The following is a 26,384-nucleotide window of genomic DNA, read 5'->3' on the forward strand; positions in this document are numbered from 1 at the left end:
ACAGTGACAGACTTTATCTCTCTTGGGCTCCAAAAGTCACTGTGGACAGTGACTGTGGCCATAAAATTAAAAGACAATTGCTCCTTAGAAGAAAGGCCACGACAAACCTAGGCATCATATTAAAAAGTAGAGATATCACTTTGCTGACAAAGGTCTGTATAGTCAAAGCTATGATTTTCTCAGTAGTCATGTATGGATGTGAGAGTTGGACCACAAAGATGGCAGAACACCAAAGGATTGATGCTTTCGAAATGTGGTGCTGGAGAAAACTTTTCAGAGTCTTTTGGACAGCAACGATATCAAACCAGTCAATCCTAAAGTAAATCAACCCTGAATATTCACTGAAAGGACTGAGGCTTAAGCTGACGCTTCAATACTTTGGCTACCTGATGCGAAGAGCTGACTCACTGGAAAAGACCCTGATGCTGGGCAAGATTGAGGGCAAGAGGAGAAGAGGGTAACAGAGGATGAGATGGTTGGACAGCGTCACTGCCTCAATGGACAGGAGTCTGGGCAAATTCCGGGAGATAGTGAAGGACAGGGAAGCCTGGAGTGCTGCAGTCCATGAGGTCGCAAAGAGTTGGACACGACTTAGGGACTGAACAACAACAACAAAAAGTTGGAAAAGGTATTTAATATTTAACACCAGTCTAGAGAGAGGGGGCAATGGCAAGCCGTTCCAGTACTCTTGCCTGGAAAATGCCATGGATGGAGGAGCCTGGTAGGCTGCAGTCCGTGGGGTCGCTAAGGGTTGGACACAATTGAGCGACTTCACTTTCACTTTTCACTTTCACACATTGGAGAAGGAAATGGCAACCCACTCCAGTGTTCTTGCCTGGAGAATCCCAGGGACGGGGGAGCCTGGTGGGCTTCCGTCTATGGGGTCACACAGAGTCGGACACGACTGAAGTGACTTAGCAGCAGCAGCAGTAGCAGAGAGAGTGGGGACAGCTGTAAACTCCAGATACCTAATAAAGTAGATTTCAGAGTAAAGACTATTTATTACTCAGGAGATCATTTCAGTGATAGAGGGGTCAGGCCATCAGGAGAATGAATACATAGGGTCAGTTGGTTTTCAAGAAAAGTGCAAGGCAAGACATCAGAGAAAGAAGAGTCTACACCACTCAGGGAGCTGACCAACTGGGCACTTGGGTGCAAAACAAACAAGCTAATGTTGATCCTCATCTTACACCATATGCAACAACTTACTCAAATCAACCACAGGCTTAAATGCAAAACCTGTAAAACTTCCAGAAGACAACACAGGAGAAAATCGTCATCACCTTAGGTTAGACAAATGTTTCTTTGGTACAATGCAGACAGCATGAAAAAAAATCACACTCGACTTCTTCAAAATTAAGAACTGTTCTTAAGAAGAAAATGTTAAGAGAACGACGAGCCAGACACTGGGAGCAAAATTTGCAAATAAGCGACCTGACAGGGGACTTGCGTCTAGAGTGTGTAAAAGAACTTTCAAAACTCAGTGACAAAAACCATCACAATCACAAACAACAGAAAAATGATTTGAGCAGAGACGTCACTAAAGAAGACCCAGAGACGCAAACGTGGAGAGACTGGAACACTCCCAGAGATGCTGGGAGTACTGGAAGTCGGCTGGCTTGGCAGTGTCTCAAACATTCCCCACTGCAAAATCCCTCCAGTCTAGACATTTACTCGGAAAAATGGAAGCACATTCCCACACACAGACTTGGACAGCTTTATTAGTAACAGCCAAAAGCAAAATAACTCAAATTTCCGTCAACAGGTGACCAATCAAACCGCTCATAATGTATCCATACAGGGGAATACTCAGTAATAAAGAATGAACCATTTACACACGCAGTGTCATGAGTGAATCTCAAAATAACTGTGCTAAGGGAAAGAAGTCAGACAGAAAGGAACACAGATTTCATGATTCCAGTAATATAAAACAGTTCTAGAAAATTCAAAGTAAGTTATAGAAAGTACAATCGTGGCTGCCTGAAACAGGGGGATGAAGATGGAAAGGATTGCGTGGAAGGGGTCACAGAGGCTCGTGGGGGTGACGGATACACCAGTCACCAGGGTGAGTGTGTGTGTGTACACTTGTCAGACTGCAGACTCTAAACACATGCAGTGCATCGTATATTTATAAGCCTCAGTAAACTTCTTTTTAAAAAATGCTCGCTCCGAGCCTTTGTAAAGGTACGTGGTGATTTGTGCACGTGACACATAAATTTCAGCAAAGAGTCACATGATGATGATGGAAAATAACTGTTTTCAAAGTACTCTCTTAGTGGTATGAGTCTATCTGGAAAAGCAATTATCTTCTTATTCGGTGTCAATGTTTCTTGCAATCTGAAAGTTCAGATTAAACGTTTATTTCTTTGAATACATTTTATAAGTAACAAAACACTGTCATTTGTCATCAGAAAAAGATCAGCAATTGGGAGTTTCTTTTTGTGAAAGAAATATGTGTAAATAAACAATGAATTCAACAACCATTCCAAGTGTTTTGCCGCAAATAGCAAAGCCTTGGCAGCACAAGGGCGATGAGTGGGTGCTGCAAAGCTGTCCTCCTAACACAGCTGAGGGAAAGCTGGATCGGGCTGAAAAGCGCAGGCTGGGCACCACTGTCCGCTCTTCTTCTTGTAGAACAGAAGGCCCCGGTCACAGGAGACCGCACCCTGGACAAGACACAGCCACTTGATGTATGAACCGGGTGAAAGCACCATCCGTGTACGCACAATCAAGAAAACGGACTTTCCCTAACAGCATTCCCTAAAAGAAGTTCTCACATTCTCCTCCCAACCCTCAATGGACTGTCACATCCCTTCCACTCGAGATGACATCGCAGGTTCCAGCAGGAGGGCGAACAACCAGCAGGGTTTACTCGGTAGTTACCGTGAGTCGGTACCGCCTGCTATTCCGCGCAGTCCTGCGGGGAAGGTGCTAGTAAAAGTAACTATACGCGGCAGCAGACAATGTTGCCACTGCAGTCACCAATACCCGTGGGCGCTGACCGGGCAGCGAGCAGCGTTTGCGTGCTCTGTATACACTGCTTTTCCAATTCGCACAAAATACTCTAATTTTCATCGTTTTACAAGCTTACGACCTCCGCTGGGAATAAATCACATTCTTATTTGTCATTATGTATAATTTTAATCAGTTTGTATTGTTTGTAAACATATAAACTGTTAATTTTTAATTTTTAAAATTTTGTAATCAACGTAAGGAAGTAACACGAACTTTAACTTTATGGAAAAAAGAATTAATTTTGGCAAACTGTATAGCTACTTGAGTCCCCGTTTTCTAAATGACCTTCAATATGAATAGTAGAAAATAATATATTATTGATAAATGATTCCACTTTATTTACCCCACTACACTCTGTTAATGAAGATGGAACACTATGTTGTGTGTTGATTTTGTACAAATTATTTGTCTATGACGGCTGAGTAGTTAATTTGGGCTCACTGTCCAGCCAGAAGAGACTGCTAGGACAGGAGGCCGCCATCGATTTGGATGGGGTATTAATCTAAGACATGAGGATACGGAAAAGGCTCAAAAGGCAGAAGCCCGACGACGACCTGGAAACAGGGATATAACCTAGCTTGTGCCGACCACGCGGTAGGAATACACCAGCGTGTGGTCTTATGCAACGGCACCCCTACTTACTGACTCTGCACAGACACAGGGGTGTGTGGAGGACGCCCTGCTGTTGCTCACATTCACAGGAGGCCTGGACTCACTTGAAGGTACACCAGCTAAAAACCAGACGCCAGCTCACCTTTCTGGGTCGAACCTCCTCTCCTGCGTTGACCAGCTGTGCACCTTGAGGCAAGTTACTCGAGTTCCCTGCGCCCCGGGTCTCCCAGGTGCAGACTGTGGGCACGGCAGCGCCCGAGTCGGGAAGGACACGAGGTGTCCATGGGGTCTCGCATGTAAGGAACAGAACAAACTCGGGCAAGTGGCTGGTAGGCGCTCAGTGCTGTTGGCGATGACCACCTCCTCCAGCACCGCAGCCACGCCGTTGGGCTGCTGAGTGCGCAGTCCGCTGAAGACTCTCGCATTTCAGGGCTGTCTGCGCTGTGTTCCCCCTGCTGAGGATGTACCCTGGTTCCCAGGTCTGCACTCAGGATGCTCCTCGGGCACACGCGTGTCCAAGCGGGAGTCTGCACTCCACACAAACCGTGAAGCGCTACACGTAAGGCTCCTTCTTGGTTGGAGAGCTGGCTTTACCAGCTCACCACTGGATGCAGGCAATCCATAGATGCAAGGGGCTCAACCCCTGCTGAGACAAACTGGGTGCTCTCTCTGCTTTACTCAATTCACACGCCCAGCCTAACTGACGAAATATCTGCTGAAGTACAGATTTTCAGGGTGATGTCAATAGCATCAAATGATGTCATTAATGAAGTTAATGTGGCCCCCTAAATAAACCTAAAACGAAAGACACTGTCCACACAGGGATGGAAAGGAAGTCTTGTGCTCTGTATGCAGGAGCATGAAATAGGGCTACAGGGACGAGGGCAACACCAGGCCCAGCGAAGGCTGCGCCCCGTGCCCTGTGCGGGACCAGAGGCCCGGCTGTGGCTGCGGGGAGGAGCTCCTGGGCTGAGGAGCTGCAGAGACACAAGGTTACCTGGGTCTCCCCCAGGGAAGCAATTCCAGACGGATCTGAGTAAGTAAGTACAAGTCAAGGAAGTAAAGGTTCGGAGGAGTGACGAAATCCAGGAGAGAAGAGACCAACACGAGGCAAAACCAACAGACTGGCGTCCGTGCTAAAACCCAAGCGGACAGAAAGAACAGAGCGGCTAAAAACACACCGTTTAAAAAATGCAGCATCTGATGTGTGGCCTCCTCTGCCTGCGCGGCTATCCCAGTTTATGGAGACCACGGTACCAAGATGCAGAGAAATGACTTTTTTTTCCTTGACTAACTCTGAGACGGAATGTTTACAACGCTGTCTTTCTTGCGGGCGGGTGAAGGGCAGAGCGCCGAGGACTCCGGGCCACATCCACAGCCAGCCGGCCACACACGTGCTGGGGGACCTTTCCCGGCTACTCCATCCACGTCTCCGTTCCCTCTCACATCAGGTGGAGCTACTCACAGCCTCCCTCGGGATGGCTGTGGGACTAACGAAGGAACCTATCCAGGTCCTGGTCTTTAGAGGTCTACGATCTGACATCCTCCCCCGAAGAAGGCTCTGAGAGGAAACTCTCTTGCAAAGAAACCAAGTGCTGGCTTACGGACACTGACACACAGTGGGTGCTCTCTGCGTTTTCTTTATTCCTTAGGAGGATGCTTGCCTCAACAAAGCCGGTGTTACCGTAAAGAAGGGCAGTACACTGGCCTTCTCTCTGCATTGGAACAGAAACAGCTCCAATACCAGCTGCTCCCCAGACGGGAAAGCAAGGGGAGAGGGCAGGGCGGGGGTGGGGGTGCTCCTGAGCTGCGGGGTCGGAGGCTGTCATGCTTTCTGAGTTTGGAGGAACTGTCAGAAACAATGCAGTTTTTATAAGCTCTCATGGGGAGAAGATATACTGCAGTTGCAGTTCAGTTCAGTTCAGTCGCTCAGTCGTGTCCGACTCTCCGCGACCCCATGAATCACAGCACGCCAGGCCTCCCTGTCCATCACCAACTCCCGGAGTTCACTCAGACTCATGTTCACAGAGTCGGTGATGCCATCCAGCCATCTCATTCTCGGTCGTCCCCTTCTCCTCCCGCCCCCAACCTTTCCCAGCATCAGAGTCTTTTCCAGTGAGTCAACTCGTCACATGAGGTGGCCAAAGTATTGCAGTTTCAGCTTTAGCATCAGTCCTTCCAATGAACACCCAGGATTGATCTCCTTTAGAATGGACTGGTTGGATCTCCTTGCAGTCCAAGGGACTCTCAAGAGTCTTCTCCAACACCACAGTTCAAAAGCATCAATTCTTCGGCCATCAGCTTTCTTCACAGTCCAACTCTCACATCCATACATGACCACGGGAAAAACCATAGCCTTGACTAGACGGACCTTGGTTGGCAAAGTAATGTCTCTGCTTTTTAATATATTATCAAGGTTGGTCATAACTTTCCTTCCAAGGAGTAAGCGTCTTTTAATTTCATAGCTGCAATCAGCATCTGCAGTGATTTTGGAGCCCCAAAAAATAAAGTCTGACACTGTTTCCACTGTTTTTCCATCTATTTCCCATGAAGTGATGGGACCAGATGCCATGATCTTTGTTTTCTGAATGTTGAGTTTCAAGCCAACATTTTCACTCTCCTCTTTCACTTTCATCAAGAGGCTTTTGAGTTCCTCTTCACTTTCTGCCATAATGGTAGTGTCATCTGCATATCTGAGGTTATTGATATTTCTCCCGGCAATCTTGATTCCAGCTTGTGCTTCTTCCAGCCCAGCCTTCCTCATGATGTACTCTGCATATAAGTTAAATAAGCAGGGTGACAATATACAGCCTTGACGTACTCCTTTTCCTATTTGGAACCAGTCTGTTGTTCCATGTACAGTTCTAACTGTTGCTTCCTAACCTGCATACAGGTTTCTCAAGAGGCAGGTCAGGTGGTCTGGTATTCCCATCTCTTTCAGAATGTTCCACAGTTTATTGTGATCCACACAGTCAAAGGCTTTGGCATAGTCAATGAAGCAGAAATAGATGTTTTTCTGGAACTCTCTTGCTTTCTGCATGATCCAGCAGATGTTGGCAATTTGATCTCTGGTGCCTCTGCCTTTTCTAAAACCTGCTTGAACATCTGGGAGTTCACGGTTCACATATTGCTGAAGCCTGGCTTGGAGAATTTTGAGCATGACTTTACTAGCGTGTGAGATGAGTGCAATTGTGTGGTAGTTTGAGCATTCTTTGGCATTGCCTTTCTTTGGGATTGGAATGAAGACTGACCTCTTCCAGTCCTGTGGCCACTGCTGAGTTTTCCAAATTTGCTGGCATATTGAGTGCAACACTTTCATAGCATCATCTTTCAGGATTTGAAATAGCTCAACTGGAATTCCATCACCTCCACTAGCTTTGTTCGTAGTGATGCTTTCTAAGGCCCAGTTGACTTCACATTTCAAGATGTCTGGCTCTAGGTCAGTGATCACATTATTGTGACTATCTTGGTCATGAAGATCTTTTTTGTACAGTCCTTCTGTGTATTTTTGCCACCTCGTCTTAATATCTTCTGCTTCTGTTAGGTACATACCATTTCTGTCCTTTATCGAGCCCATCTTTGCATGAAATGTTCCCTTGGAATCTCTAATCTTCTTGAAGAGATCTCTTGTTTTTCCTATTCTGTTGTTTTCCTCTATTTCTTTGCATTGATCACTGAGGAAGGCTTTCTTATCTCTCCTTGCTATTCTTTTGAACTCCGCATTCAGATGCTTATATCTTTCCTTTTCTCCTTTGCTTTTCGCCTCTCTTCTTTTCACAGCTATTTGTAAGGCCTCCTCAGACAAACATTTTGCTTTTTTGCATTTCTTTTCCATGGGGATGGTCTTGGTCCCTGTCTCCTGTACAATGTCACGAACCTCCAGAGTTCATCAGGCACTCTATCAGATCTAGTCCCTTAAATCTATTCCTCACTTCCACTGTATAATCATAAGGGATTTGATTTAGTTTATATCTGAATGGTCTAGTGGTTTCCCTTACTTTTTCAATTTAAGTCTGAATTTGGCAATAAGGAGTTCATGATCTGAGCCACAGTCAGCTCCTGGTCTTGTTTTTGCTAACTGTATACAGCTTCTCCATCTTTGGCTGCAAAGAATATAACCAATCTGATTTCAGTGTTGACCATCTGGTGATATCCATGTGTAGAGTGTTCTCTTGTGTTGTTGGAAGAGGGTGTTTGCTATGACCAGTGCGTTCTCTTGACAAAACTCTATTAGCCTTTGCCCTGCTTCATTCCGTGCTCCAAGGCCAAATTTGCCTGTTACTCCAGGAGTTTCTTGACTTCCTACTTTTGCATCCCAGTCAAAAATGGCAATTAACTCCACACAGAGAGCTGACGCTGCACGATCTGGATTTCAACATGCACCTTTACGTAACAACCAGACCTGGGTCTGCTCGATCTAAGAGGGGCTTACTCCCAGAGCCCGCCACCAGACGCTGACTTGCTATGAAACCGTGGCACATACACTATCTTTCATTGCAGGAGAGCAGAAACAGTTTGGTGAGTTTCAAAGTGTTTATAAAAAGTTACAAGTCAGTTTCACTATCAACAAACTCCACTAACTCTGCCCCAACATAAAAATAGAATACCTAACAACTTATTCAAGACTTTTCAGAAGGAGTGTTATTTTTCTTGTTTCACTTTGGTATTCGGGTTGGCATAATCATTTGATTGTGGTTGAGTCCATGTTTCTGATGCAACAATCAGTGTTAAGAAGAGCTTTGAACGCCCTGGGCAAGCTCGGTAAAAGCACTGCTGAATCGGCTTCACAGTGCCCACCCTGGGACGGACATAGTAATTCCTCAAGGGATGCACAGAAACATGGGTGGATTTTAAGATCAAGTTCCACCGCCGTAATTTTAAATGGACTCTTACCCTAAAAATGCTCTTTTCCTACCTGTCATTTCAAATTACCCCTTTCTCAAGTTTCACTAGTACGAAAATCTCTTAAATACTGGTGTTAATAAGGTCTAAAAGTGGTTTCTAAAGCATTCATAAGGTACTGAACGTGGACCTAAATAAATTTGCAGCTGATAGATTAAAAACAATTTTTGATGACAGGGTTGTCATGCTCTTCGGCATCTTGGCTCATGTGGAGTTCAGATTAAGAGCAATTGCTATAATAAAACTCCTCCTGTTCCCATCGACTCAAAATGAAAGGAACACTTCCGGCTTCCCAAAAAGTAAAGGTGATCAGTACAAATGAACTTGATGCTGAAATAGTGGGAGACACATCCTCAGAGACTGATATCCCGGAGACGGAGACGAGATAACCAGAAGGAAACTGTGCAGTTAGGGGGAAGTTCTCATATGCAAAGAGACAGAGAGAGAGAAAGCAAAGAGTATCCAGGCTTATGTGTAAACTCTCTTCTGAAATAGTGACAACAGGGGGAAAGGATGTTCCAGTGGAGAAACCAGGCAGATACCTCCTCCCCAGAGCCTGCCCGCAGCGGGCACCGAGAACACACAGCATGCTGAGATGGTCCTGCCGAAATGAGAACCTTGACAGAGCCATGAGGAAACACCAGACAAAACCAAAACAAGAAACACCCTACAAAATAACCTGTCCATACACTTTGAAAAGGCTTCCCTGGTAGCTTAGTTGGTAAAGAATGCACCTGAGGTGCAGGAGACCCCGGTTTGATTCCTGGGTCGGGAAGATCTGCTGGAGAAGGGACAGGCTACCCACTCCAGTATTCTTGGGCTTCCCTTGTGGCTCAGCTGGTAAAGAATCCGCCTGCAATGCGGGAGACCTGGGTTCGACCCCTAGGTTGGGAAGATCCCTGGAGAAGGGAAAGGCCACCCACTCCAGTATTCTGGCCTGGAGAAGTCCATGGACTGTATAGTCCACGGGGTCGCAAAGAGTCGGACATGACTAAGTGACATTCACTTTCACTATACACTTCAAAATGCCTAGGACATAAAAGACAGAATAAGGAATGATTCTAGGTTGAATGCTAAAAAAAAGTTAGTCATTCAGTTGTGTCCGACTCTTTGTGATACCATGGACTGTAGCCTGCCTGGCTCCTCTGTCCATGGAATTCTCCATGCAAGATGCTGGAGTGGGTGGCCATTTCTTTCTCCAGGGGATCTTCCCTACCCAGGGCTCGAACCTGGGTCTCTTGCTTTGCAAGCAGATTCTTTACCAACTGAGCCACTTGGGGAAGCCCCAAGGAAGGTCACTAAAGAGGTCTACAGACTTCACTAGGGTGGGCCCTAATCCAATGAGCTATGCCCTTATAAGAAGAGGAGATTAGAATACAGAAGATCACAGAGAAAAGACCACGTGGAGACACAAGAAGGCAGGAGGCCACAAGCCTAAAGAGAGGCCTCTGAAGAAACCAAACTGCCAGTACTTGGATCTTTAAATTCCAGTTGTCAGAACCACAGAAACACAATCTTCTGTTGTTTAAGTCACCCAATCTGTGGAATTTGTCACAAACTGACTCACTGGAAAAGACCCTGATGCTGGGAAAGACTGAAGGCAGGAGGAGAAGGAGACGACAGAGGATGAGACGGTTGGATGGCATCACCGACTCGATGGACGTGAGCTTAAGTAAACTCCAGGAGTTGGTGATGGACAGGGAGGCCTGGCATGCTGCAGTCCATGGTCACAAAGAGTCATCCACCAGTGAGCAGCTGAGCTAAGCTGAACTGAACAGCGTGTGCTCAGTCTCTCAGTCATGTCTGACTCTGCAACCCCGTGGACTGTAGCCCTCCAGGCTCCTCTGTCCATGAAATTTTTCAGGCAAGAATATGGAGCAGGTTGCTACCTCCTACTCTAGGTGATCTTTCCCACCCAGCAATCAACCCTTGTCTCTTGCACCTCCTGCACGGGCAGGCGGGTTCTTTACTGCTGTGCCACCTGGGAGGTCCATGATATAACTTCACAGGTCAAAATTAATTTTTAACACTCCTTACACATGTTTTAGACTATTATAATAAAAAAAAAACACTTTAAAGTCTAACATATATTAGGATAAACTTTTGTGGGGTAACAGAAACACAAGTTCAAAGAGAGAAAAGATGGGTACCACGTTTGTCAGTGGTAAGAGCTGCTCATTCTGTTTTTAAGTGGACTGTGCTAAGTTGCTTCAGCCGTGTACAACTCTTTGTGGTCCCACGATCTGTAGCCTTCCAGGCTCCTCTGTCCATGGGATTCTCCAGGCCAGAATACTGGAGTGGGTTGCCATGCCCTCTTCCAGGGAAGTGGACTATTAATAGATGTCAAATTATTCTAATACCTAGATCCCATTGAATATATTTAAAAATTATAAAAGTCAATATTTAGCATATAGTGGAAATTATATTTCCTGCAACTTTTAAACTAAACAGATGCATTCTGTCAGTCTTTTTACTGATGAGGAGATGCGCTGGTATAAAAAATGTCTGAAGTTAGAAGTACTTGACAGCTGCACTGGTTTGCCTCCGATGGGCCGGGTAACAGTACAGCCCCCATGAGACAGCACGGGGATGCAAGAAGGACTAACTGCACTGCATACAGTCACCCCTCATCACCAGACTATTATTTTTTTGTCATTTTGTTCCGAGTCTTCTCTGCTATTTTCATTACTCACATGGTTGCTCCTATGATTTCCAAAAAGACAAATTTCTCTAAATTACTAAGGTGACAATTCCCATGCAAGGTGATTTGGCTTTACAAAAGGTAAATAAAATCTTCTTCAGGTTCAGAATTCCAGGAATGTCACTAAAGGATTACTAGAGTTCATAGAATACTAAATACTTAGCTCATTTAAAATGTAAAAGAAAGATGACACATTCAGCTTTTTTACAGTGACTTCAGAAAATAAATGGAACCTCCTCTTACTGTTCAGTACACAGAACTCGGCTGTTGTGAAGATTAAATGAATACACGGCATCAGGGGGCTCATTGATAAAGAATCTGCCTGTCGGTGCAGGAGACACAGGTTCGAATCCTGGGTGGAGAAGATTCCTCGGAGAAGGCCAATGCAACCCACTCCATTATTCTTGCCTGGAGAACCCCATGAACAGAGGAGCCTGGCGGGCTGCAGTCGGTGGGGTCTCAAAGAGTCAGACACAACTGAAGTGACTTAGCACGCCTGCACACAGCACCTGACAAACACGTTGAGTGGCTGTCGCCCTTTTCCTCACAGAGGAAACTTTCCTGCTTGGTGTTAAGACTCGAGTTATTCCTCTTTCTTTTTTTTATTTTGCACAAGAGTCTCAAGCGCAGTGTGAATGACAGCCTCTAAGCATTTGGATAACCTCCTCGACATCAATAGATTACATCTGTAACTACATCGGTAGTTATCAGGAAACGTAAACCTTACACAGTCACCTCATTTTTCTTTTTATCAAATTCACACCTTGAAATAAATGCAAAAATCAGTTTGTTTTTTTTCCTTCCAAGGAATTTTAAGGTATTTTCTAAGATATGCATAACCAGGAATCACTCTTTCGTGTTTATAAAGGAAATGCGGGAAAAAAAAAAACAACAACCCACTTTCCCAGTTTATAAACTTCAATACCGAGAGGTGAAGACGCCACGACTTACATTGGCGCAGTGCAGGGCCAATGCACAGAAGACAGCAAACATCTTGAAGTTGTTCTCGTCCGTCTTGGAGAAGGCGCTGCCGCTCAGCTTGTTGACCATCTGTACCACGCCGATGACGCTGCCCCGGCTGACGATCGGCATGCACAGGATGTTCCGGGTCGTGTAGCCCGTGTACAAGTCCACCTCTCTGCGCCCGCGGTGGGAGCAAGACGGCAGCAAGAGACAGCACAGGCAGGAGGGAGTGAGCCACACGCTTTCGCACGCTCAGCCCAGTTCCGCCGCTCCCACAGCCCCCTGCAACGGACTGCTAGCTCCCAAACTCAAAGACCACAGAGACACACGCAAGTGGCTGTTAATACAACCTTTTCGAAAATATTCTAACCCAGTTCTGCTTTCAAGAGAGTTTTTCAGAACCGTCTCTAGGAGGTGTTCAGCTTCTCATTTGGTTCTAATGAGAAGCATCCCACATCAAAAAGTACACGCCAACTGTGGACTTAGAGGAAAAGTCTAACACATTTGGTAAAAATGACCTGTTTGTTTGCACTTGGCCAGGTTTATGAGAGCCGTAAACTTGCTGAACAAACTTAAATGGGACTTCTCACCGTTACAATTTAGAGCAGGGGTCAGTCATCTACAGACTGTACAAACCAGCGCCCTCCAGTTTTGTAAACAATATAAACGGGACAAACCACACCGTTCCCTGATAGATTCCCACTGCCCTACAACAGAGCTGTGATACAGGTGCTGTGGCGGACAAAGCCAAAAATACTTATCGTTTGATTCTTCAAAGAAGAGATTTGCTGACTCCTGATTTAGGGGAAATAGTTTCAAAATGGTTTTTGAAAATAGGAGTCATTCCATAGGAACAGCTGCAAACTAAAGGCAACGAGTCAGACGGCGACCTTCTCTGGTCAGTTTCCCTCACCCAGAGCAATGACTCTGAGACTCACCCGTGCTGCACGGATCAGCAGCTCAGCCCTTTTGTCTGCTGAGTATATTCTACGGTGTGGATATGTGTGTGTGTGTTCAGTTGCTCAGTCATGTCTGACTCTTCGTGACCTCATGGATTATAACCCCCCAGGCTCCTCTGTCCATGGGATTTCCTAGGCAAGAATACTGGAGTGGATACCCATTTATTTCTCCAGGGAATCTTTCCGACCCAAGAATCTAACCTGCGTCTCCTGCACTGGCAGGCAGATTCTTTACCACTGAGCCACTGCAGAAGCTCATGATTTGGATACATCACATTTTCTTTATCTCTTCACCAGTTAATGGACATTATTTGTTAATGGCCAATTTAGGGCAATTATGAATAATGCTGCCCTTAAGATTTGTCTACAAATCTTTGTGTGGACAGGTGCCATTTTTCTTGGAGTGTCACCCAGGAGTGGAGCTGAACGAGAGCTCTAAGTGTGTGCCGAACTTTAAAAGACACTGTGAATCTATTCTCCAAGGCGGTTGTGCAAACATACACTCCCACGTGCAAGGTATGGGCATCCACGTTTCTCCATATTTTTGCCAACGCTTGTTAGCATCAATTTTTAAAATTTTAACCATTCAAGCTTATATGTAACAGGATTTCATAGTCAACTAAATTTATATTTCCCTTAGATCAAATATCTTTCATCTGTTTAATGGCCATTCGTTGATCTTATTTTGTGAAGCATCTGTTAAAATCTTGGGTCCTATTTATTAAATTGGGTTATCTTGGAAGTTTCTTTTAATATATATACGCTAGATACAAATATTTTGCCAGATATATATTTTGCAAATCGTCCTCACAATCTGTTGCTTGCTTTTACATGTTATTTACAAAGCTTTTATATAAGGATATATAAGTATTTTCAATATTTAAGTACTAAAATGACAAGTTAGATTTTTTAAGACAAAAATTGACATTTTCAGCACACTCAATTTATTGAAAAAATGTTACTAGGATACAGCTCTATTTATATGAAAGTTATGCATATATGACATTAATCAATCAAACACCTGAAAAACTTCCCATTGCTTATGCTATTTAACTGTCCCCTAAAGGAAACCGAATTGTGAACGCACAGAACACTGCTGTCAAAACATGTGAACCATTACTCTCAACATTCAGGGCATCAACCTTAAGACTTTCAATTTCGAAAGTTTTTTTAATCAAATTACATAAATTGGTTTCTAGTTCTCCAAAGTAACTCAAAACAAAAATTTGTTAGCAATCCTAATATCCAATAAAGTTTGCAACTGACTCAGTCCCTACTTCGTGTCATGTGAAGTTGCCAGACCTTTTCTGAATATTTTCTCTAATTATAAAATAAAAAAATTACAAAATAGGTATTATTGTGCCCATTATGAAGATGAGAAAACAACTGAGGCTGTGACAGATTCAGTCACTCACTTTGGGTCATTCTAAAAGTGACAAAGGACAGAACCAGGATTCAAATTAGGTACGTCTATCACTATGTGTTACAGCCTTTGAAGATATGGTTTGCTAAAGAATATGCTTAGGACAAAATGATGACATTATAATGAAAAAATCATTTATAAATTTAAACTCTTGCTTTTTAGTTTTCCTTGAAACATTTTAAACTCCTGTAGCTGGAGGTAGGGGCTTCCCAGATGGCGCTAGTGGTAAAGAATCTGCCTGCCAGTGCTGAGACACAAGAGACAAAAGTTCAGTCCCTGGGTTGGGAAGGTCCCCTGGAGGAGGGCATGGCAGCCCTCTCCAGGATTCTTGCCTGGAGAATCCCATGGACAGAGGAGCCTGGCGGGCTGCAGTCCACGGGGTCGCAAAGTCGGACATGAGTGAAGCGACTTTGCATGCGAGCATTCACAGCTGGAATCAGTCAATGGTTTAGAATCCATCATTGTTTATAAAGGTCTGAAAACACTGACTACTGATAATAAGTTGGTTCAAAGAAAGTATAACAGCATCAAAGAGGAAAAACTGACTGGGCTGGGACATGGCGAGCCGGGGCCCTACTGCAGAGGCTTTAGCTGAGCTGGACAGGAAAGGAGGAGGCTCTGGTGGACAGGAGGCCGTCTCACCTGTTAAAGCGCGGGTCTGCGTAGGCATCTGGGATGTTCAGAACTTCCCCAGTTCTTGCTACTTGGCCAGCGATTCCCTTCTCGATTGAAAACCTGCACATACAGAAGACAGGAGCATGCAGATGTTGTAGAATAACTTGAGACACTTCACTGCCACCAAATACTGAATAAAAAAGATTTCTATTTTAAATGTTTGTATTATTATAAAATGCATAAAGGTGAAGCAGAAAAATACTGCATGGTAATCATTTGAAGACCTTACAAGACATAATTCATAACGTATTAAATTATGCTTAACCACAAACTGAAATTGAAAAATTAACTAGCCTTCTCCTGCACTGACCAATAGTAATCCTTTAGATTTGCAAAATACCTTATAATTTACAATATGTTTCAACATGACTTTTTAAAAATAATTCTTCCTGTGAGCTGAGACCCATATGGGTCCAGTAACTTGCCCATATACTTAAAATATGAGTGACACAGCAAAAACAAGAATGCAGGTCAACACCAGTATACTTTCCACCTCGCATATAACCAAACCCAAAGGTTACATGATCGTGAGACACAGGACCTCAATTTTAAGACCTCTGCAATGTAACTACTATACCAAAATAACACACTTTACAACTTCTAGTATCTTCACTTCTCTAATTTGTTAAATTTAAAAACAGCCAAAATACAGGCATTATCTGATTACACTTGGATATATTTTGATATCTAATATTAGTATTTTCTTTTATACATAAGTATATTCTCATATTTACAAATAGTTTTCTCGTTACAATATTATAATAATACATGCTCTCATTCAAAACATAGTTAAGATATCTATAATCACAATAGCTGCATATTTCAGTAGCTGAAAAATAGCTTTCACAATATTACATTTTCAACATTATAGAAAATTATAATTCTTGAAATAAAGCTCCACCCTATGGATTTCCCTAAGGAAAATTCAAAAGAGAATTGACACCAAAGAGAACTAGCTTTTCTTAAAACACCAACAAGTGAACCTAGCATTGTACTACGTAAATGCAAGGTTGTCTTTGCCCCGTTTTCTTGTGCTTTGAGCAACATGAACACGACAAATCAGACGGCCTTGAGCAGAGTACCAGAACCCATTTCACAGTTTATTCTTGATGTTCTCGGTCTGAGGGTAGCTCAGTGTGCTCTGCTAGCTCCGATCAGTGGAAACATAACCTAGGGGCACACCTTAGGTAAACGGCTGGCACTGACTGGTCAGCCCAGAGAGTTACAGCCAACCACAGCCCGCTGCCTGTGCTGTCTGCGCTTGTAAGTGCAGGCTCCAAGCTAACATCTTCAAAACGAGACCAATGCCGGCCCTGCTGAGGAGCTCTGAATCCTTCAGCAGGAGGAGTGACTTTACCTAAATGACTATATCCAGACAAATCTGCTGAGCCCTAAGCAAACAAATGAAAAATAATTTTTTTTTTACAGAAACCTAAATAGTGCCTGCAGTCAGAGTTCTATAGCGCCTGCAGTCAGGTTCTGCGAGTATGGAATCCTATCCTCCCAAGACCACAGAAGGGGAAGCACCCCGTGTCGGGTGGCAGTGTGGGCACATTCCAGGCTTCCTGTGTGCAGACAGATGGCCCAGATGAAGAGCGAGCCCTATTAATAAAGGACAGCATCTCAGTTGGAATGTTGCAACTACCATGGTACTTTGGAGTGCCTTGTGGAAGAGTAGTCAGACATCCATGTGCGTATAACACAGGAGGGATGCAAATGTCTAAGGGAGCTTCTGAGCTCGGCCTGACGCGCACTATCTGTGCAGTGCTCCTTGTAGCTGCCCCGATGGTGGCAGCTGAGCCACCAGCCAAAGGCCGTCCTGCTCACGTAAGTGACCACAGCGGCCACTGACGGACCCAAGAACTCTTTAGCTTCAAGATGCAGCACAAGGGTGCTGTGCGATCGGTTAAACCAGCTGTTGGGTTGCAGGATCATGTGTTGAAGTTGGGAAATATACCGGGTCAGTTTTCACTGCGGTCCGGACTTGCAGACAGCTCTACAGGTTGCGAGGGGGAGGGGGCAAAATTGTCCAAGTGCACCTGCTCCTAGACACAGGAGGCCCTGCAGACTCCAGGTGGGGCGCACCTTTACCTACCTGGGAGCACTAGTAAGTTTTTCCAACATGATTTCCAAAAGGACCGCCTCCGGAAGACGGCATTTCCAGGAGTGACGCTAAAGCTTCCTAGGCGCGGTTTCGCTGGCACTGCAATGTCATTCCCAGAAGCACTACCTTCAGGAGGCGGGTCCTGGTGGGAATGATATCACAGTATGACAAGTGCTGTCCGCACACCTGCGAATAGGCACAGACAAGTGGGTGATAGAGCGCCTGCCCGGCTGCCGCCGCAGCAGCGCCACGCTACTGCGCGCTGTACCTTATCTCCTTGGTCTTCTTGAAGACGGGCTTCCCCTCCTTCTCCTCTCCAATATCAAAAAGGTCTGAGTATAACTCCTGGTTCTTATGGTCTACCTGGAAAAGGGCACAACGGTCGGCATTCACCAGGTTTTTTGCATATATCTACAAACGAGAAAACGAGAGTCAGCGGTGAGAGATGCAGAGAGGTTGCAGGTAAACGTTATCAGAAATAAATATGCATTGCAGCTGTTCTAGACTGGAACAGGGTGGGAAATGAGCATAATAATTAGATAAATATAGGCATATAAGGACGAAACCAACTCTCTGTCGCTGGCCGTGTGCGCACACCAGCAGCTGCTCAGCATCCTTGCTGCGGTGCCAGGGTGGGAGCAGCACAGCACCCCTGGGGGACTGGGGGGCAGGTACCGGCCTCACTCCCCGAGAACCTGCCACCTTAGCTCCTCTTCCAGAACCTCCCAGGCCTCCCTGGTGCCCCCGTCCGAGTCTCAAGTCAGCTCAAAGGCCAGCTCGAAGGCCAGCATCTATTCCAATGGTGGGTGTTTATGAGACACCAGTTGTAAAAAAATATGAAATACAACCTCTAATGAGACTCCAGGTGTTCATATTTACATTAGCTGCACTTTATTTATTACACGAAGAATAATGTGCAACAATTAGTAAGTGTTCATTATGTGCCAGTTTTTCGGCAGTTATGTGCACTAATTCACTCAACCCTCACAATAACATTTTGCACGTCAGAAGACCTGAGGCACGGAGAGGTAACTTGTCTACCATCACACGGCTGGTAGATGGTGGGTCTGTATTTGAACTCACACGAGGTGCTTCCATGGCCTAAGCTCTTGTAACAAGTACGTTTTACTCTTTCTGAATGGAAAACTGTGTATTAATATAGCCGTTCATTTGTTCGTCAGTTCCCTTCAACGAGTATTTCCCTAATGCCTCACACTTCTCACTGTCCCCAGGGGGCTGGGATTACAGTGATGTCACAACAGTTGTATTTACATATATTCAGAATTCTGGCAACTTCAACCCTGTAGACGACGGACATGAAATGACTGCTCAGAGAAGAACCATCACAAAGTCTACGCAAAAGGTTGCTAGGCCACCTTGTGGCCAGAGGAAAAATAAATGATCTCACGTAAAAATGCCTTAGAGACTCCATAGAAAGAAATCAGAGCGGTTTAGGGACCTGTTCTCCCTCATCTTTTGTCTTCCCTGCTGTTAGCAGCTGTACCCACTCACCCAACAAACACTGGATGCGCCTTACGCACCGGGAACCAAGCACCCCGGGCATCGTGAGTGTCAACTCCCAGGTGACCTCTCTCCTCCACTGGCTGACTCATGAGTTCCAGGGCAGTAGAAACTGCTTTCTTTCCTCCACAGTATCCCAAACGCCCAGAATCAGGCTTACAGAAAGGTCAGCTAACGTCCACAGGCCAGGCCTGTAAACCCACCCAGCTTGCAAACAAAGGTTCACGGGGACGGAAGCACACTTTGTGAGTGGTTCACAGCTGCTCTATCAGCAGCCTTGAACAGCTGTAGGAGACTATTGCCCACGAAGCATAACACTTTACTATTGGCCCTTCAGAGTAAGTTTGCCAGCCCTCAGGTTAGAACATACCAGATATCTCTATAACCTAACCACTCTCAATAAACACTTGAGGAGGAGGAACAGCATACAGGAAGGAAGAAAGTGGTGGGACTGCACTGTTAGCGTACTGAGGAGGTCTTGAGCTATTAAATACTAATAATGACCCTGAACTGTTAAATCACATACGGTGACATCTGCATCCTCAGTGGTCATGGCAGTTGCCTAATATTCTGGCACATATTTATGTCAATAGTTGTAAACATCTGGATGAAATGGACAATTTTCTAGAAAAAGAAAATGAATTTGGGAAAGAAATATCTGAATGAAATCAGAATTAACAGACAACTGAAATACTGTAAATAAAAAAAAAAAAATCCCCATAAAAGGCATCAGGACCAAACAATTTCAAATACAAATCATTTAAGAATTTTCAAAAATAAAGTCTCATCTAATTTAAACTAGTGTTAAGTTCAGACAGATGCGTGGGTCAGGAAGATCCCCTGGAGAAGGAAATGGCAACCCACTCCAGTAGTCTTGTCTGGGAAATCCCATGGACAGAGGAGCCTGGTGAGCTACAGTCCATGGGGTTGCAAAGAGTCAGATATGACTAAGCAACCAACACACACACCCAAGTTCAGACAGAACAAAACTTCTCCAGTTACTTCTACGACCCCTGCTATGTCACTGATACTGAAAAGAGACAAAGATACCACAAAAAAAGAAAATCACAGACCAATTTACCTTGGAAAGAGAAGAAAAATTACAATAAAAATATCAGCAAGTCAAACTTGAGGAAAATATTTTTAAATTTTCAATAATTTAAAATTACACTTTACTCACAACTTCCAGTATTGGAAAGTCTATTATTATAGCTCATAAAGCAATAAAAAAAGGAGAAAAATCACATGACTATTATCATGGCTGTCAAAAAATATATGTAACAAAATTCAGTAATTATTTATGATGAAATTTTTTTAAATAGAAATTCTGTAGAAGAAAAATATATATGTATGCACACATATATCAGTATATACAGACACCCTAATAATATGTGAAAATTACAGTCTACATCACACAAAATGATAAAATATCAGAATCATCCTATTAAAGTTAAGACATTAAAGTTATGCACAAGACAAAGATATGTTATCATAATTATTAATACACAATTAGGTAAAAGACTGAAAAAGGAAATGGCAACCCACTCCAGTATTGTTGCCTGGAGATTCCCATGGACAGAAGAGCCTGGCAGACTACAGTCCATGGGGTCTCAAGAGTCAGACACAACTTAGCGACTAAACCACTAGCAGGTAAAAGACAATAGTTCTAACGTTAGGTGATGTTATTGAATATGTTGAGACATCAAGAAAGTCGACTGAAAACAATTACAAGTAGTAGGAAAAACTTCTGCTTTAAGATAAGTCACTCTAAATACACATTTATTTTTTTAATTCTCCCTGAATATTAAGATTTCAGTTTGAAATGATACTCAGAAGCTGGAAAAGAATTAATAAATAAATCCCAGGCATATTTTGGTAACAGTTATGAACTCCAAGCGTCAGAAAATGAAAACTGAAAGTCGCTCAGTTGTGTTCAACTCTTTGAGACCCCAAGGACTATGCAGTCCATGGAATTCTCCAGGCCAGAATACTGGAGTGGGCAGCCTTTCCCTTCTCCAGGGGATCTTCCTAACCCAGGGATCGAACCCAGGTCTCCCACATTGTGGGCAGATTCTTTGCCAGCTGAGTCACAAGGGAGGCCGAAGAATGCCAGAGTGGGTAGCCTATCCGTTTTCCAGCGGATCTTCCCAACCCAGGAATCAAACCATGGTTTCCTGCATTGCAGGTGGATTCTTTACCAACTGAGCCACAAGGTCATTATAAAAGCCAACCTGTTTCCTACACACCTTCTCTCTCTCTCCTACATAAAAACACAAGTTTACTTATAGGTGGAAATAATTCTTGACAGCAATAGAGGATTTCAAATTCAGTGGAAATGTATCTTCAAATTTCTCAGGAAAACATTTTAAACTTAAAATTCTTTACCAAATCAAGCTAACATTCAGACATGAGGCAAAATAAAGATATTTCAGAAGTACAAAGTACTCAGAAAATTACTATTTTGGAAAAGGAGATGAGCTCAAGAAAAAATGAATAGATAAATTCAAGAAAGCATAGGATGATCTGGAGTGTAAGCAAAATTGACGAGCAAAGAAACTCCTAAAGCTATAATTAAACTGTAAATTTCATTAGTAAATGATATCTATGAAATTACAGTTGTCATATAAAAAAGTTAATTAAAAAGACTGGAAATATCTGGTTGTGTCAAAAAAATATATAAGATTAGAAGGGCAAAAAGGAAGCAGTAAAGTGTGCTGTTTTTATTGTTAGTGAGGTCTCCAGAGGGCAAGGACCAACGGGGTGAGCCGCACAGACATAGAACGATCATTCCTGAAGATACAATTTGAGCCTCCAGGTCCAGCATCACAGGATTCTGAACGTTCAAGTCTTTCCAGTGTGACACAAGCTAAGAAATTTCCCCTTGATTCTCTCAGGCTAATGTGAGTTAGGTAGTGAACTCGTTTGCCTTACACCAGAGAGTCCAGACTGACAAACAAGCTCAAGGCAAGTCTGATATGAGAAAGCGGGGAGAGGGAGAAAATATCCATTAATTGAATTACAGATGAGGAAGGGAATTTACGTACAGGCAAAAAAGACAGCCACTAAGCAATCTCACTCATGTCTGCAGATGAAACCGTCAGAAAGATCACAGCAACCAGTTCAGGAGTAAAGACCACAACTACACGGACAGCGAAGGTGGAGCCGCCCAGTCGCGTCCGACCCTTAGCGGCCCGTGGACTGCAGCCCACCAGGCTCCCCCGTCCCTGGGACTCTCCAGGCAAGAGCACTGGAGGGGGTGCCATCGCCTTCTCCAATGCATGAAAGTGAAAAGTGAAAGGGAAGTCGCCCAGTCGTGTCTGACCCTTAGCGATCCCATGGACTGCAGCCCACCAGGCTCCTCCGTCCATGGGATTCTCCAGGCAAGAGCACTGGAGGGGGTGCCATCGCCTTCTCCTGGGGATCTTCTCGACCCAGGGGTTGAACCCGGGTCTGCCACACCGCAGGCAGACGCTTTATTGTCTGAGCCACCAGGGAAACCCCAACTACATAGGGGTCGATAATCCCAGGAATGAAAGAGTCATTTAACATTAAGCGATAATTTAATATAATTCCCTATTCTAGTTGATTAAAGGAAGAACAATTACATAATTTTAATAATGACTTACAAAATTTGATAATGTTTGACACACAATCTGGTATAAACTCAAAGAAAGGAATAGAAGGAAACATTTTTAAGTTAATAAACAGTATCTACTGGGGGACCTTCAACTACTAGACATAGCAAGGAAACATGAGAAGCATGCACATTAAAGAAACTACGATATATTCACTCTCACTGGTCCATGCCACAGTATCCTCAGGCCCTCGCAAACTCATCAAAAAGAAAAAAGACACAGTGCAAACACTGGCAAAGAAGAACCACTGCTCTCACTTATCAGTATGAATGATCTTTCTGGAAAATCCAAGACTGCAAACTGAAAAAACAACTTACCAAATATGGGGGATCAAAGTCAGTACATTCAATCAAGAGACATTTTTTAAATTGAAACCAAGACAATGCTGTTGTACAAGAAGACTCCATATGCTAAACACATCAACTCTACTTGAGATTTTATCAAATTCAAGGTAATTCCAATGTAAATCACACTCCATGGCGAAGAGGGATATATCATAGGAATGCTAGGTTCACATAACATCCAAAAATCACTCTGTATAATACACTATAGATCAATAAAACAAACATTTAAATAAACACATGGCCATCTTAATAAATGCAGAGAAAACAAATGAGGACAATATCCAACATCCAATCATGATTTAAAACATTAATAAAACCAGGACTAGAAGGTGATGTCCTCACCCTGATAAAGACTGCCTATGAGAAGTCCACAACTAATCCATATACTTAACCGCAAGACTGCAGAATGGACGCAGGATACCACACTCACCATCCCCTGATTCAGTACTGCCCTGGGGGACCGAGCCAGGACAATCATGCAACCGAGCGGAAACAAAGGAATACAGATGAGGACGGAGGAACAAAACTATCACTAACTGGGATGACATATAAAAGACACGGGAGAACCCACTAGGAAACCACCAGAGATAACGAGCTCATCAAGGTTGCAGCAGAGGGTCCAGACACAAAAAGCAAGTCCACTCCTATGAATTTTCACTGAAACATCTGAAATTAAAACTAAGAACACATTCATAATAGCATTAAAAGATAAAACATCTAGGAATAACTTTATGTGAAAATGTTAGCTACTCAGTCATGTCTGATTCTTTGTGACCCCATGGACTGTAGCCCGATAGGCTCCTCTGTACATGGGATTCTCCAGGCAAGCATACTGGAGTGGGTAGCCACTCCCTTCTCCAGGGGATTTTCCCAACCCAGGGATTGAACCCAGGTCTCCTGTATAACAGCATTAAAAGATAAAACATCTTCACCAAAATTAGGGCAATGCTTGCACTCTGAAAATTACAGAATAGTGTTGAAAAAATTGAGAAAATTTAAAGAAATGGAAAACGTCCATGTTGCTGTATTGGAAGATTTCATATTATTAAGAAGGCAATATTCCCCAAACTAATCTACAGTCAACAAAATCCCTATCAGAAACCCATATGAACTATTTGTAGAAATTGACAAGCTGGTTTCTAAACTTTATATGGAATTGCAAGGGACTCAAAATAGCCAAAAGAGAAATGAATATGAAGAAGAGATTTGGAGGATTCACACTTGCTGACTTCAAAACTTGCTATAAAGCAACAGTAGTCAAGACAAGATGGTGCCGTCATTAAGCTGCACGTATCGATCAACTGAACAGAACTGAGACCCTAAGAAGGAAACAATGCGTGCATGCTCAAGTGATTCCCAGAAAACCACGTTTAAAGGGGAATAAGAGTCTTTTCAACAAATGCTGCTGGTAAAATTGGATAGCTACATGCAAAAGAATGAAATTGGACCCTTACACCATGAGCAAAAATGAACTAACATAAGTGAATACCCTAAATAAACGTAAAAGCTAATGCTACAAAACTCTTAGAAGAAAATATTGGAGTAAGTTTTCATGGTATCTGATTTGGCAATGGATTCTTAGATATGACACAAGTATGAGCAACAAAAGTAAAAAGATAAATTAGACTTCACGACAATTAAAAACTTTACTACTTCACACTATCAGCAAAGTGAAAAGATACTAATAATACACAGGTGGGAAAAATATTTTCCATCTATCCATCAAATAAGGGAGTGGTATCTAAACGCAAGAAGCCTTAGAACACTGAAAACTAAAGTGAAAAGCAGTCCATGGGGCTGAATCTTTCATCACATGGATAGACAGTCAATGTCATTAGTCACCAGGGAGATGCTAATCAGAGTCACACAGAGATAGTACTTCACATCGACTGCAATGGCAATAATCAGAAATTAAGATAATGACCATTGTTGGTGACAGTGTGGAAAATTGGAACCCATGCGCACTGCTGGTAGCAAGGTAAAATCACGCGAAGTGCCACGGAAACAGTTTGACTGTTCCTCGAAAAGCTAAGCACAGAGTAACCAAAGCCCTTAGCAGTTCCACTCTTACCTAAAACAACTGAAAACGGGGTTAAAACAACAAAAAAATGCACCCAAATGTTCCAAACAGTACCATCTGCATTAGCCAAAATGTGGAAACAAATTCCAGTGTCTACCAGCTGACAAATGGATTAAAAAACTGTGAAATGCATATTCATACAACAGAATATTAATTGCCTACAAAAAGGAATGAAGTAATGACACTTACTACAACAGGCATGGACTCTGAAAACACTGTGCTAAGTGAAAGAAGCCAGGCAGGAAAGGCCACATGTTACATGATTCCTTTTATGTGGGATTTAGGCGAAATCCACAGAAAAGAAAGTAAATCAGCAGTTGCTGAGGGCTGGGGAGTTCAGGGGATGGGGAACAAACACGTGACAGCTAAAATGCTTGGAAGTTTTTTTCTGAAGTAACAAAATACTCTAAAATTGACTGGTGATGGTTGCAGCTACCTGAGAATATGCTAAAGACCACTGAATTAAACACTTTAAATGGATTAACTGTATTGTACATGAATTATATCTCAATAAAACTGTTTTCTAACATAACATTAAGAATACAAGAACTGGCCAATGGCATTTCTCGTACTCCCGGTACAAGTTATATGTCAGTCCATATTATATCTTTTTATGTCTTCTTAAATACTTTTCAATGCTTTATAAATTCCTCAAATTTTGTCATAACCAAAGAGGCTATTTTTGTTGTACAATCAGTTAGTTTCTTTTTCTGCCCAAACAAAGCTGACCCTTGAGCACCGTTCACACAATAAAAAGTCCACATATAACCTCTATCGCCCCCCACATACGTGGCTCCTCCGAATTCACAGTTCCACATCCACAGACTCCACAACTCTGGATGGCGTCTCACTGCAGTATTTACTACTGAACAAAGTCCACGTATAAGGGGGCCTGTTCAAGCTCATGCAGCTGAAGCGCCAACTGTAAAACCATCAGTGTGACTACTTAGAGGGAGAATGTGCTGAGAGCAACAACCCCTACATGACCCTCAGGAAACGCTCTGTTTCCACAAGACACTGAGCATGGCACACTCCACACCTGACCTGCCACGACATCAGGAAAATAGGTCACTGCACACCATTAAACCTGAAGATGAAAAGAATGCTTGTGGCACAGGATTCCTATGTCTTGAGAAAGACCAGGAAAACAGGAAGGTGAAAGAATACTTATCAAAATACACAGCAAGGCATGAATGGTCCCAAGCGAGCCTGCCTGGCTCCACGGGCCCACATACACAGCACCTCCACCACCCCAAGCCCCTCCCTCCGTGGACCCTCTGCAGAGCACCACAGCAGGAGCACTAGACGTGGGAAAACCAAACTACTTCCTGGAGCCTGCAGCTCTAGCCTGTGAGTCTTCTGGAAGAGAGAAATAACCAAGACCAAAACTAAGAAGAATGAAACTCAGGGTTAGAAAGAATCATCAGAAATGTCTAATAGAACCTACATG

At 43.5% G+C, this 26,384-nt stretch overlaps 1 protein-coding gene across 1 annotated transcript in view; it reads right to left on the reverse strand.

The window, feature by feature from the left end:
• The window catches only part of PDE10A (phosphodiesterase 10A), a 266,588-nt gene that overhangs the window by 39,695 nt on the left and 200,509 nt on the right, over positions 1–26,384 (reverse strand). Inside the window, exons 11-13 of the mRNA XM_055433314.2 lie at positions 17,623–17,765; positions 15,218–15,310; positions 12,182–12,368 (exon numbers count right to left, since the gene is read on the reverse strand). Coding sequence (XP_055289289.2) covers positions 12,182–12,368; positions 15,218–15,310; positions 17,623–17,765 — 423 coding nt within the window. The remainder of the gene's footprint in view (positions 1–12,181; positions 12,369–15,217; positions 15,311–17,622; positions 17,766–26,384) is intronic.

The sequence above is a fragment of the Moschus berezovskii genome, chromosome 10 (genome assembly GCF_049115385.1).
Source record: "Moschus berezovskii isolate FMDL1 chromosome 10, NW_MosBer_1.0, whole genome shotgun sequence".
NCBI lineage: Eukaryota > Metazoa > Chordata > Mammalia > Artiodactyla > Moschidae > Moschus > Moschus berezovskii.